Source organism: Ochotona princeps, chromosome 1, assembly GCF_030435755.1.
Source record: "Ochotona princeps isolate mOchPri1 chromosome 1, mOchPri1.hap1, whole genome shotgun sequence".
NCBI classification, from domain to species: domain Eukaryota; kingdom Metazoa; phylum Chordata; class Mammalia; order Lagomorpha; family Ochotonidae; genus Ochotona; species Ochotona princeps.
In genome coordinates this window covers 30,984,018-30,998,456 of record NC_080832.1, presented here as the reverse complement: position 1 = coordinate 30,998,456, position 14,439 = coordinate 30,984,018, and the positions used below count along the sequence as shown (strand labels likewise).

The 14,439-nt window shown below is 38.2% G+C and overlaps 2 protein-coding genes across 2 annotated transcripts; both read right to left on the bottom strand.

The window, feature by feature from the left end:
• Positions 1–5,390: 5,390 nt before the first annotated feature.
• Positions 5,391–6,404, bottom strand: TAAR5 (trace amine associated receptor 5). The gene has a single exon (XM_004587240.2). The coding sequence runs from the start codon at positions 6,402–6,404 to the stop codon at positions 5,391–5,393; it is 1,014 nt and encodes a 337-aa protein (XP_004587297.2).
• A 5,126-nt stretch (positions 6,405–11,530) lies between these two features.
• On the bottom strand, positions 11,531–12,571 carry LOC101524483 (trace amine-associated receptor 4). The gene has a single exon (XM_004587241.2). The coding sequence runs from the start codon at positions 12,569–12,571 to the stop codon at positions 11,531–11,533; it is 1,041 nt and encodes a 346-aa protein (XP_004587298.1).
• Between the last annotated feature and the right edge of the window lie 1,868 nt (positions 12,572–14,439).

Sequence of the window (14,439 nt, the reverse complement as noted above, 5' to 3'; positions counted from 1 at the left end):
ATTATTTTGGGCCTACATCTGCACTGTTCAACATGATAATTATGTGAAACATGGAGTTATTAGTTTTTATTATTATTATTTTCCATGACAGTGTGTAGGTATAGGGATTCCTCCCTCCCCTTCCCTTTCCCTCTCCTCATTTTCCCCTTCTGACCTTCCCCCGTTTGACACAGTAGTACAGTCCTTTAGTAACAATTACAAGTTTAACATTAGATTTCCCTTGATCTTAGCCAGGAGTTGTGGTGCAGTGGGTTAATCTGCAACTGGAAATATCTGTACCCTCTGTTGGAACACCTGGGATCCAGTTCTGCCTCTGCTTATGTTCCAGGTTTCTGCCAATGTGTGTCTTGGAATGTGGCATGTGACAGCATGTGCACCCATGTACAAGGTGGGATGGAGTTGTAGGTCCCTGGCTTCAGTCTGATCTGCCCGTGGCTTTTGTGGGCATTTGGAGGATAAACCAACACATGGAAAGCTCTTTCTGTTTCTCTCTCCTGTATATGAGTCTGTGGTTTGAATCCCAGCTACTCCATTTCTGATCTAGCTTGTTGAGAAAGTCTGTGAAATAGTGAATGATTGTCCCAGGACTTTCCCTGTTGCTCATGTGATGGACCCACATGGAGTATCTGCCTTCTGATTTCAGCATGGCCCCGGCTCAGGTACCGTGGTCATTTGGGGAGTACCAGAGCAAATGGAATATCTCACTCTCTCTTTTTGTTGTTTCCATTTCTCTGCCACTCTGCCTTTCAAATAAATAACTGAAAAACTAACATATTAGACTTTTAATGATTTCTGATAGTAACCTTTCTTTTTGGTTTTTTTTTTTTTTTTGTCTTTGTTTTTGTCTTTGTTTTTTGTTTTTTCTTCTGTAACATAAGGGTTGTGCGAGGGCTGTTGTTCTGTTTCTGGCATTCAACTGCAGGTCTATGCTGCCTGTCTTCTCACTCAGTGAACTAGGCTAAAGGAGTTTCTCCAATGGAGCAACCTGTTTTCTTGCCCAAAAGTGAAAGCGCCAGGCTGAACCACAGAATTATTTTTAAAGCTGCGCTTTGAACATTGCAAGTGTCACATGACACATATTTACTAATTAAAGTATATACTATCGTCAGGTCTAACAATAGTGAATTCGAGACATTTGCTCCTTTCAAGGGGGTAGAGTATGGGGGAATTCTCACAGGAGAGGAGGACAAAATAGAAATGGGTTATGTAGAAGACAGATCTCTTGGTGAGAACAGGGACAGGTGCTCTGAGTAAACACTGAGGATGGCCAATACTTGAGCCATCATCTGCTGCCCCCCAAGATGTGCTTTAACAGGTAACTGGATCTGAAGTGGATTAGCTGGGGCTTGAGTCAGACACACAACATAGTACAGGTGTATCCCAAGTGATAACTGAACCCTCTACACCAAGCCCCGACTGCCTTGCAAGCTTTCTGAAGTACCTTCATTTTTTCATACTCATACACACTCGGTTATGTCATATTCTCTCATGTGCTGCCAGCTGGGGTAAACTGTGACATGGTTTACATCAATTGTACAAAACTACAAGCTCCGGGGCTGGCATTATGGCACAGGCATACAGCATGGGTGCTGACTTGAGTCCCAGTGATTCTGCTTAGAACCCAGCTTCCTGGGCCCGGCGGCGTGGCCTAGCAGCCAAAGTCCTCACCCTGAACGTGCCAGGATCCCATATGGTCACCAGTTCTAATCCCGGTGGCCCTGCTTCCCATCCAGCTCCCTGCTTGTGGCCTGGGAAAGCTGTCAAGAATGGCCCAAAGCCTTGGGATCCTTGGGACCCTGCACTCGCATGGGAGACCTGGAAGAGCTCCTGGCTCCCGGCTTTGGATCGGCACAATATCAGCTGTTGTGGTCTCTTGGGGAGTGAATCATCAGACAAATCTTTCTTTCTGTCTCTCCTTCTCTTTGTATATCTGACTTTGCAATAAAAATAAATAAATCTTAAAAAAAAAAAAGAATCCAGCTTCATCTAAAGCAATACACGATGGCTCAAGTATTTAAGCTCCTAAAACCCATGTGGTAGGCCTGTAAGAAATTCCTGGCTCCTCGATACAGACGAGCTCAGTCTAGGTAGCTGCAGCCATTTGGCAAGTAAACCAATGGGTAAATGGAAGATTTGATTTCTCATTTTCTCTTTTTTCCTCTGTGTGTAGGGTATGTGTGTGTGTGTGTTGTTCTGTGTAACTGTGCCTTTCAAATACATAAATACATCTCAAAAATAAAAAAAAAACAATAGAAGTTTTAAAATGGTGAGAGGAAGAAGTGATCAAATTCATGCAAAACAAGAAGGATCTATTAGGAATTTGAGATCACACTGATGTATTTTGTGAAACATAAAGTTTTTGAAAAGACAAAAAGATCCAAACAGGCACAAAAATGGTAAGAAATGGTTGTACTTGTTTAGTGGTTTTCTGGTGGCATGTTTCAGATGAAAACTAGTGCTGATCATGCCTCAGCTTAAGTGTAGTTTCTGGAGGTTCAGCTCATATCTAATTACAAAGTTATGTTGAATAGTGTCTTAAAACTTACATGTAAAGGAGATTCTGTTTGGAATGTAGTCAAAATCACAGTGATTTCAGCATTGTCACTAATGTCTGTCAGCAAAAGAAATCAATGCATCCATCTCACAGTACAGTTGCTCCAGAAACTAATTTCTTCGATACTTACCATTGTTGTAGATTTACTATAGCTTTCCTGCACGTGTCAGCAGATCTTGTTTGATGATTTCAGAATGAAGCAGCACTATATTATTGCTCAAATCTGGCTATTTATTTTGGTTTGTTTTGTAAGGATTTTGTTTTTGAAAAGTGGGGCTATGAAGAAGGAGGAATGATGGGAGGGAGGTCTTCTGTTACTTGCTTCCTAAACTGCTGCAACAGCCAGGCCTAGGTTAGATCAAAGTAAAAAACAAAACAAACAGCAACAACAACAAAAAAAAACAAACTTGGAACTCTGTCTGGGTCTCCCACGTGGGGGCAGGGGCCATCCTCTGCACTTTAGCAGGTGCATCAGCAGTTAGCCTGCTTGGAAGTGGAGCTGGGATTAGTGCTGTGGTGGGGAGGCCAGCGTGCCAGACAGTATGTAGACCTTCTGCAGCAGAGCCAGACCTCCTGTCTAGTTTTTCATGCTAGTCTTATTCACAGTTTTATTGGTGGCCCAGTTTCTTCTGATATAGATGAAAAAGATAATAACTTTCAGAGAAGGAAATCGAAGTAATTTATCAAATTTTCTGTGTACCTTGTCTATAGCACAAAGTTAGTAACATCCACTCAACAGGGCTTACAGGAATTAAGTAAGATTCAAAATAACGTAGGTCTCAACAAATATTAATTCTACCCTTTCTATTTCCCCAGCAGGACCCCCGCTCTGTCTAAGGCAGCTTTCTCCACCCAACAAAAACAAGATATTTATAAGACATAGCCCCTCTTTCTGTTTCTGTGAAAGCAATTAATACAGTTTGCCACCTTGTGAAGCAGTTGGGAATGCTCACTTCCAAGATGGGGACTTCCATGCCCGATCAATTAGAGAGTGGAAGGTTTTACTTAAGTGTGCAATTTCAAGTAATGACTAACATTTGTGTTGCAAATTACATTTATCATTATGTCTAACACAGAACGTTTTTATCTTCTTAATGTCTCAAAATCACATTTGCTCAGATACATTCTAATATATTGCTTACTATTAATCTGCAATTTAATTATATAATGATTCTTAACATCTTAATGGAAGAGAAAGACTATTATATTACTTTCAAAAAATTAATAATTAAAAATACACAGAAAACATTTTGCAACATGCTTTTATTTTTTTAAAAAGATAAATTCAAGATTAATGGAGGTTATTTCTCCATTTATATTTAAATTATTATCATATAGGGTGGAATAAACTCACTCACAAAGTAAGACTTTTACTTCTTTATGTTTACTGAAATGTCTGTTTTAAATAATTTTAATGGCTAATCATGAATGCTGATGTATGAATTATTTTTAGAGCACTCAGTCATTGTTCTTTACTTATTGACACTGATATATTTGCATCTGGCGCTATATTTGCCTATGTATATGCACGCTGAAGATTTGAAAAAAATTTTTGTGAGGTTTTCCAAATAAGCAATTGTGAAATTTTTAAAAGTCGGTAAAGTGGGGGCTTCATTGTGACACAGTGGGTAAAGCCACTGCCTGTAATGCTGCTGTTCTGTATCAGGGTCCATGTCCCTCATACCACTCTTTTGTTTCAGATCTCTGCTAATGCTACTGAAGAGCAGCAGAAGGCGGTCCATTTGGAGTTCCAGGCTCCTGGCTGTGGCCTGGGCCAGCACTAGCTGGGTGGCCATTTGGAAAATGAGTCAGTAGAAGCAAAATCTCATTCTTTTCCTCTCTCTCCCCAGCCCTTTCACTCCACATTTCATGTTAATTTTTAAACCTTTAAGAAAATTTATAAGAAACATGAAAGTAGGGTGATTAGAGACCTTAAAGACAATCTTCCCGGAGAAAGCACAAGCAAGATGTACAAAAATGTTAGTACTTTTACTATCATACCTGCTGAGAAACGCTTGGTTCAAGTCTGAGAAAGTGTGTGGCACAGGTATTCATTTGACCAAGAAAATCATGTGCTGCGACACCTGGAGCTGTAAGAGGGACTTACTTGGACAAGAGATATTAACAAGAGTGAGAAGTGGGTGAGCATTTATTACCACATATTTCATGGATTTTCAAGCTGCAATCACTTGAAAATTTTTTAAATCCATTCAAAAATATAGTAAATAAATTCAGTAATTATTAAAATGTACAGACCTGACTCACAAAACTGTTTAGTGGTTGAGAATCCAAAGAAACAGAAAATCTACAGTGAGCATTTCAAAAGACATGAAGCAAAGTTATTATTCAAATAAACTTTCTAAAAACTAAAAATTATCCATCAGTTGGCTTCTGAACAACTTCTAGTTACACAACCTGTAACTTTCTATATGAGGAAGCTCTGTGGCAAGGAAAGAGACAGTTTAGGATTGTTGAAGACTCACCTGGTTGCTGACTTGTGTGGCAGTGTCGACATATGAATGCCAAAATCCAGATTGGGGTGTTCTCTTCCTTCTATATCTGTATTTTAGTTGTTGCAATAAAGCAATGAATGAAGGTCCAAATATTTCTACAATGGTTTGGTCTCCAATGAATATTTGAAAGATGATTTGTCCCAACTCCCGTGTCTACTCTATAAACTGAATGAGGAGAGTAGTTACACCTTTTCAAATTAAGAGGCTTGTTTTTCCCTTCCACTCTAAACATGCTTCTCTGTAAGTCTTCGTACAAAATTATGACACTGCCCAATCTGTAGCCACAGAACAATCCATCCCTTGCCTGTTCTCAGTAGAAGCATTCATTCTTGGTATAGATCAATAGTGGATGTCCGTGGGGAAAAGATCTTCCGACTCAGGATGAGTTTCAGTGCCTTCCTGAACCACCGATAAGAAAAGACATAGATAATAGGGTTGCAGGCTGAATTAAAGTAAGCGAACCAGATAAAAATGTCAAATAGCAGCGGCGGTGTGATGAAGTTCAGGAGGCTGTCAACCATTGTGTCCACTGTGAAAGGGAGCCAGCACAAGAGATATATGCCCACAGCAATGCCCAGTGTCTTGGCAGCTTTTCTCTCACGCTTGGCAGCCCCTGCCAAGCTCTTGCTTAAAGTGCTAAGCTGTTGTGCCTGCCTGGTAGCAACCACAAAGATCTTCAGATACAAGCTGATCATGATGAGACAGGGGAAGAAGAACATGGGGAAGTTTAACCAACCCCAAAACTTATTGAACAGCAGCTGGCAACTGCCCACACATGGCATCTCTTCGAGCAACTTGCTGAGCCCTCTCTCTACTACATCAGTATAGAGTAAGAATGCAGTGTAAACTGCTGGCACCCCCCACCCTGCCAGGATGTACCTGAGGGTCACTCTGACAGTGAACTTGGAGGGATAAAGCAGGGGTTCACAGATGGCACAGTGGCGGTCGATGGAAATGAAACAGAGATGGAAGATGGAGGTGAGGCAGAAGAGCGTGTCCAAATAAGTATGCAGACGGCAGAGGAAGTCCCCGAAGAACCAGCAGCTCTCCACAGAACGAATGGTGCTGAGAGGCAACACAAGTAGGCCCAGCAACATGTCAGCCAAAGCCAAGGAGAGCAACAAGAAGTTGGTGGGTGTGTGAAGGGCCTTAAAGTAGGACACGGAAAATACCACAAATAAATTCCCTAGGACTATAATCAACATGCCTACTGCACAGGCCGTGTAGATGACCAACTGGATGCCCAGAGGATGCACTGTCCTAAGACATGACCCATTTACCTGGTAGCAAAATGCAGCTGAGCGCTGTTCAGCACCTTGGATGAGGACAGCTTTCATTTAAGGTTGTTAAGCGTCTCCCTTTGGGAACTGGTCACACTCTTCAATGAACAAAAATGTCTTTGCTAAACAATCAGAAAGTGACAGAAAGAGAAGGAAACTTAAGGGTAATTTAGAACATGATTCAATTTCCCCGGCTACTGAACTAAATATGCCCTGAATATATCAAGTAAAACATGGAATTTTAACCTTGGTTTGTCTCCTTAAAAAAGGAGAAACAGAATGTAAACCAAACATTTTCTCAAAGAAAAACAGCAGAAAAATTAGGAAAATAGTGTCTCTTGCTAGTCAAATGTTAAATGGAATTTGAAGTTGTGAATCTGGGCCAGTAGTTCATTAATTCTTCTTAATGAATCACTTATTACAGAAGGAGTAACCTCAAGCTTTCTTCCTCAGGCAATTAAAAATTACTAAGAAATTAAGTAGATTAAGGTTTTTAATTATATTTTCACTCTTTACAGCAAGTACTATGAAAATTTGATGTGCTGCACATTTTCTAAAGATAAAACCGCAGTGGTTACATACATTGAGAGTATCATCTGATGTAAAAATAATTTTGTCTGTCATGGTGATAGTCTGAGAACTATTAAATAAGTTATAAGCAATGGAGTTCAGCGCTTCCAAACTACTTACACAGGTAGGAATCAGATTCACTTCGTGGGAGGAAGCCTTCTTAGCAGCAGACAGACGTGAGGAAGGTAGACCTCTCTCCAATCAGTAAAGGTGACAGGTGTGCAATTAGTGAGAGCTTTTATACTCCCAATAAAAACTTTTCCTTCATGTAATATGACATAAATGGGCAGTGAAGGGGCATCTAGGGACCTAGCTTCCACTAATCACGAGTCTCAGTTGTTCAGGTTTCTTTCTCAAAACAGAATCATTCACCCTGACAACTAACTAGAGATGAAATTTTAAAAACACGAGATTTGGATATTCTTGTATTCTCACCTCTGAGCGCTAAGGTATTCTTAAGGGTATTCTTGCCTGTGAATAGTTTTAATACACATATTGCTTCATATAGTGCATACATAATATATGTTACATATATTTATTTTATATATCAGATATATTGTTTTACTTAATTTCCTTTATAGTGAGCTTTAACATCCTTCTGCTTTAGTATAATTTCTGTCCTTTTCTCTAAACATGAGAAATAGTTGAGAATATTAACCACATTCTTTTGTGAAGAGGAGCTTTTTGATCCTTAGATAATATTCATCATGATGTTCTTCTAAATGTCTAGGTTTTGTGAGAGTTAAAGAAATTGTGCTGGATGAAATGGTCCACCTGGAGGCAGAATCAAATCCTGTCTTGTCACTTCCTATGCCATCCGGACATCTTCCTTTTGTTTCCCTGTTAGTACATACTATTTTACACATATGTGTACATCATAGGAACAGTATTGAGGAGAACATCTTTGAATTGCATTCTGTTTTTTCTGTTTCCTGGTCTCCTAAGAACTGGTATGTCTCTTCATGGTCATAAATATGGTCACAATATAAGCAAAAATGGTTGTAAAAATGACACAATTCTAAAGGTAACAAGCGATTGCTTCCATCAGGGGGATCTGTCCCAAGCAGATGGGGCAGAATACAAAAAAGGATGGAGGTTGGCCTGTACTCTGTCCTTGTCCACAAAACTCTGACTAAGTCCTGTTCTTCCCACGGCAAAGTTGCCTATAGTTGGAAAACTTTTGGAAAAGTGGTGTTTTGCCAAATACATATGTGTGAAAACATATTTCCAATTCCAGAATGTAAGTAGGCCTGGAAGGATTCTGCACTAATACTTACCATAATACCTGCTTAGCTTTAAACCCATAAATCCTCTGTATCCATTAGAGAATCCAATGACTGTGTTGAATTAATTAACACTGTGGTGAAAAATATATACAAATGTCTTAAAATTCGAATAAGAGCTAAGGAAGAAACTTCCAGTTCCTAGGTCCTAAGCTACACATTATGTGTTATATCAGGGATCACATGAGAAAAATCAATGTGAATTGAATGGATAACTGCTGTGCCTGGTCATCTTTTGGATCAAGTGATCCAAACATGTATGCTGGATTGCCAAAAAGACAGGGAGATCTATCATGGCCAGAACACTGCTGCCATAACACAGGTCTGCTGTCCAACAGGACCTGGAATAAGGACTAACTAAGCCCGAATCCCAAACAATTTCTCCTTATCTCTCTGTCTCTTTGAAAAGAAAGAGAACTTCAGCCTCTGAATGTTTCTTCAGGATTAGGCAAGGGGAACTATTCCAAGTGATTAAATTAGTGCAATCAGAAGCAAAAGCATCAGTGCTCTATGAAGCATCTAAAAATGAAAATTTTTTAATTAGAATACTCTTATGTGGAAGCAGCAATTTGCTGAAGTGTCTCACAACCTGAAATGTTGTATTCCAAGATCACATTAAAAACATTGACCTTGGGAATCTATACAATATGTTCAATCAAACAGAATACATAGGTCAAGAAACGTATAGAAGATTTCATCTCAGTAAAGATGAACATAAAGATGTTTTGAAGTAAGGAGTAATTTCCACCCAAACCCCCAATACACACAGTGGAGCAGGGGTAGAGTTAAAAAAACAAAACAAAACAAAAACAAAACAAAAAAACATGATGACTCATCTGGCTAATCTCCACCTGCAAGTGCCTGCATCCCATGCGAGTGCCAGTTTGTGAGTCAACTGCTTCACTTCCCATCCAGCTCTCTGCTACGTTGAGGTAAGGCAGTGGAGGATGGCCCAAGTCCATAGAACCCTGCACCCACATGAGAGACCTGTAAGAAGCTCCCAGCTCCTGGGTTCAGATTAGCTCAACTCTGGTTGCTGCAGCCATTTAGGGAGCGAATTAGTGAATGAAAGATCTTTCCCTCTGTCTCTCCTTCTCCCTGTAAAGTCTACCTTTCCAATGAAAACGAATAAATAAATCTTTAAAACAAAAGAGCAAAGGGATCCATAAAATATTTAGGATTTATACACATAAATATTAGACACTTTTAAATGAAGATACTTTACATGGAATGTGACATCATTTGGCCAAATTACAGCAGAAATTTTGATAACCAAATATTCTGATGTTACTGCAAGAATAAATATGCAATAAAATACATTCCACATAAATGCATTGTTAACATTTCAAATTGTAGCCTACCATCATCCTTAAGTTATTATTATGAAAAACAACCTTACTTGCTGCAACATCAAAGGAAATTTAATGAACAAATTGCTCAGGCACATATAAACAGATTCTAATGTTATAAATATGCTTTGTTGGGCTGCAAGTGCATGTCTAGCAAACGTCTCCAGTTAAGAAATTCCCCAACAAATTTTTTGATCTGTAACATAGTAAATAACCTTTCTACATCGTCAAACTTCCCTTAAAAGCACTCAAATTACTGAGACATTAGAAAAGGAAAAGAAATACTTCATTTCCATGGTCATTTTACATTCATGTAAGTATGACAACTTCATATTGGCTGTTGCAAATGCTTCTGAATTGATGAGCCATTTTCTATTATGTGCTTCTGCTGATTCTGTTCTGAGGTTCGCCAATAGAGTAGTGTGCACATGTGACCAAAAGCCCATGAGAACTGGAATTAAATTCATTTTAATCTCTTTGTAAATAGGATGCTTTGTTTTCTAACAGTTGTTTCTTTGAATTTGAATTTTTATACTATTTTCCTCAGTTTTATGTCTCATGTATTTAATGAATGCATTTAAAATTTTTATGAGAAGCACTTCAGGTCACTTGGGGATATAAAAATAAAGATTATGACCTGCTTCTTCACAGAGGAGGCCTCTAGTTTAGATAGACAGACCAAATACCTGTTCATAACTATGTCATACAAAACAGACAGCAGGAAATACAGATTTGGGAGTGATGACATAGGCATACAAGAATATGCTGAGCTTAAGGTCTTGATGGAACACCAAGCAAGATGTTTCATGGATGATAGCAATAACTGACTTGAATTTTTAGACAATAATAGGGCTGAATATAAATTATGGGGGATAGAGGGGTGGTAAGGGAAATTCTGAGATGAGAACAGAATTTTTCAGTCATAACACCACTGAAGTTTTGAGTCAGATAACTCATTGTCTGGGGTTATCCTGTGTCTCGCAGGTTGAATTGCAGCATCCCTGACTTCTATTTCCTATTTATTAGTAGCGTCTTTTCCCAGCAGTGAATGTCAAAGATGTGTTTAGACTTTCTCAATGATTCTTAGGGGTAAAACTGCCACTGGTTAAAAAACAGCTGGATTGTAAAGATGGAGTGATGGCGTAAAACATTTTTTTAAAAAAGTCATAAAAGACATTTGGTAAAATAAGTCTACTATGTTGGAGGAAGAAGAAAGACAAAATAGAGAAAATGCACTCATCAAGATAGCAAATGTTTTTCTAAATTCTTGGTAGGATCAGGGAAGCAGAAGAAGCAGGAGAGTTTTGTGAATGAAGCTCAGTCTTGGTGAATGACTAGTTGGTGCAAAAAGCATTCAGCTAAAGACATGAACACATCCACTTTATACACTGCCAGATCACATGCATACATACATCAAACGAATATGGAAAAGTTTTCCTGGACCTCTTCTATATTTTCACTTAATATAGCAGTCTAGTTTGACCAAATATTACAAATCTCACAGCAATTCTTTATGCAAAGAAGTTAAAGTCAGAAGCTGTATTAATGGAACTACATTTGTTCTGTTCTGTCTTTCTGTGTTACACGCGTACTTTGCAACTTGGATTTCCAGTAGCAATTTCAGAAAAGACTGAGATAAATTCAGTTGCGTGTGACTGTCAAGGATTATAAAAATGAACAGCCTATATAATTTATACATCTTAATGAGAAAATTACTTATTTTATTTAGGCCAAAGAAGTACAATCTAAATCTCGAATGTTTAAATTCTAGAGTCAGCGACCTCTGATATAGAGTTTCTCTTTATTCCCAAAAGTTGAGAAATGAATCCCTTTGGCGTTTTCTATATCTGTGGAAAGCTGAATCCATTGTTTCCACTTCAGAGTCCATCTCACCCATTGGAAAGTCCATCTCCCACATTTGGGGAAGAGAGCATTCAGCGTTTCCTGCCAGCAAAGGATCCTGCTGAGTGGGGAGCACTGACTAAGCATGTACAGGAAACATGCTCAGGTTGGAAGAGTCAGGACAGAAGATCATTCCTGTGATGATCATCTTCAATGCCTTGCGAAACCAAGGATAAAACATGCCGTATATAATGGGATTGAAAGTGGAATTAAAATAACCCAACCACAGGAAGACATTGTACACATCTTCAGGAGTTGTAAAATTAATATAAGGATCAGTGATGGTCACCACAAAAAAGGGCAGCCAGCACAACACAAATACTCCCATAACAATGCTTAACGTCTTGGTGGCCTTTGTTTCTTTTTTGGATGATGCCTTCTTGTTGATTTCTGACCCAGCCCCCTTTGTCCTAGCACCTGTGCCAATTTGCTTAGCATGCTTCCTCGCTACTGTGAAGATATGTATATAAATCCCCACCATGACTGTTCCAGGGAGAAAGAAAGCTATAAAGGAGGCCAGCACCCCCCAGAGCTTGTTGAAGATCAGTACACACAGACCTGTGCAGTCAATGGCAGAAACAAAATCTTCTGCACCAAAGAGATTTAATTCTGAGAATACCAGACCAAAGGCAAACAAAATGGGAATGGACCAGCTGATGAGCAGAAAAACCTCTATAACAGGGATGGTAATTTTGGTGACATAATGCAAAGGGTCGCAAACAGCGTAGTAACGGTCCACTGAGATGAAACAGAGGTGGAAAATGGAGGTGGTGCAGAGCATGATGTCACAGCAACTATGCACTTTACAAAAGAGATCTCCAAAGTACCAGCAGGACTCAATGGACCTGATCATACTGAAAGGCATGACCACACAGCTCAGCAGGAAATCAGTGGTGGCCATGGAGAGAATCAGAAAGTTGGTTGGGGAGTGGAGCTGCTTGAAGTGAGCAATGGAAATGATCACAACCATGTTGCCCAGCATAGTCATTACAATAGCACCAATCATGACCACATACATAACGCAGGCAGTCAGCAGGGGCCTCACATATCTAGGACATGAGTTGTTAACTGAGGAAAAGCAAAATTGTACTTCCACTGGATTCCAATTTGGTGAATTCATTGTCTTTGTTCTGCGAATATTTTGTATTATGAGTCTTTTCATAAAATCCTGTATTTCTCTTCTTTCTATGAAAGAACAACAAATAATAATAATAAAAATTGTTGGCAGGGAAACATTTTACTGAGACCTCACAACAAAACATTGTCAATGCAAGCAGGAGCTCGCTACTAACTGGGATTACTGTTTCTAAACCTTCATGTATGGGGTGTCTTTATAAACCCAGATCCAGACACTGGAGTAATGGCTGAGAGTCTGCCTTTCTCACCCACTTTCAGGAGATGTCAACCCTGTTAACATAAAGAATTCCCCTCCAATAGGAAGGAGCTAAAACAGATAGAATTAACATCCAGTCACTCACCATCCAAATAACACATGTGGGTGCATATTCTGATTGCATTAACCTGTAGCTTTTACTCTAGATTCAAAAATTCATAGTCAGAACAATAATTCTTTCTGCCCTACCTGTATTAATCAAATTTCTGGATAAAAGCCCCTAAGAATTATCAAGAACTGTGGAACCGTAACTTAACATTTAGTTTGAACAATAATTATGACCTGAAAATTATGGTGCGTCTTTAAAAAAATAAATAAAAGTCTTGGCATTTGTGAAGGTTTTGATCATGTCTTTTGTTTCATACTATTTAAGCTAAGGAATCATTTCTCTCTCAAATGTGAAGAATATAGATTTTGAAATTCGGAGTAATAGCAATGACAGCCTAAAGCTGTGATACAATTTACAAAGTTACACAAAAATAATTTCAAAAAAAGTAGAAACAGTCAACTGATTTTGTAAATCTCATGGTATCTCTTTGGTGTTTGGGAATTAGACTATCAAGTTCAAATTCAGATGGCCTCCTCTCAGCACAGGTTTCAAATCTTACTTTAGTAATGACAAATTTAACACATTAGAGTCTCATTGTTGAATCTGTCATTCTACCTCATGTGAGTTGTCATAATGTGAAAATAGTACGGCTAGCTCACCCAGAGTATGACATGGTTAGATTCATTTTTCCAGAGCCCATGCTCAAAATACATTTCTGATGACCATCCACAAACATTTGTGAGATTCAAAGCCAGGTCTTTGAAGTGAACTTTGGCCTGAGAATAGACTGAAACTCAGTAGTCTGTTGGAAAGAACTAACCCACAAATACATTCTCACCATTGACTTGAAACAAGCAGTAATGAGACTGCAGAACTTTTGAAAAACAGTTTCTTCTATTTTTCACTTATTACTATCTATTTTTTTTACTTTTCTATTGTTTCTTTTATTTATTACAATAGCTCAGTAACTATCTTCAAGATCTAAGTATTGTTTGAAATCTTAATACTCTGACACATTTTATTTGTTCCAGATATAGTAATCTAATTTTGCAAATTATCATTTTTCCTTATATTAAATGTGCCAACCAAATATGAAACAATTGAATATAAGAAACAGATCATTGAAAAGTAAAATGTGAGAAGAACCTTTATAAAATGAAGTTTATCAAGCAGAAAACATTGCAAATTATTTACTAATTATTTTGATTCTTAAGCTCAAGAGGCTGAAAATAATTTATTTACTTTATTTACTAAATTAATATTTTTTTATATTCTGTCATATTGTGGTTCTTAACAACATTTGTAATTGTTTCTGACTTCTAAAATTATCTTTAAAGATCCATAACAACTACCAAAAATTACTTAAAAGATACTACTATGTGTATCATTCCTCAGACAAAATAATGCAATTTTCACTTCATTATATGATCTTTGAAGTTTAAAATTTCATTTTCTTAAACTCAATCTTTCAAAGAATTGATATAATTTGACTCTATACATGTATAAAAGGAGATTCTTTGTTTCAGAACAGATCATAATAACTTCT

Coding starts and splice junctions, on each gene's coding strand:
- TAAR5 (XM_004587240.2), bottom strand. CDS start 6,404: ATGAAAGCTGTCCTCATCCAAGGTGCTGAACAGCGCTCAGCTGCATTT.
- LOC101524483 (XM_004587241.2), bottom strand. CDS start 12,571: ATGAATTCACCAAATTGGAATCCAGTGGAAGTACAATTTTGCTTTTCC.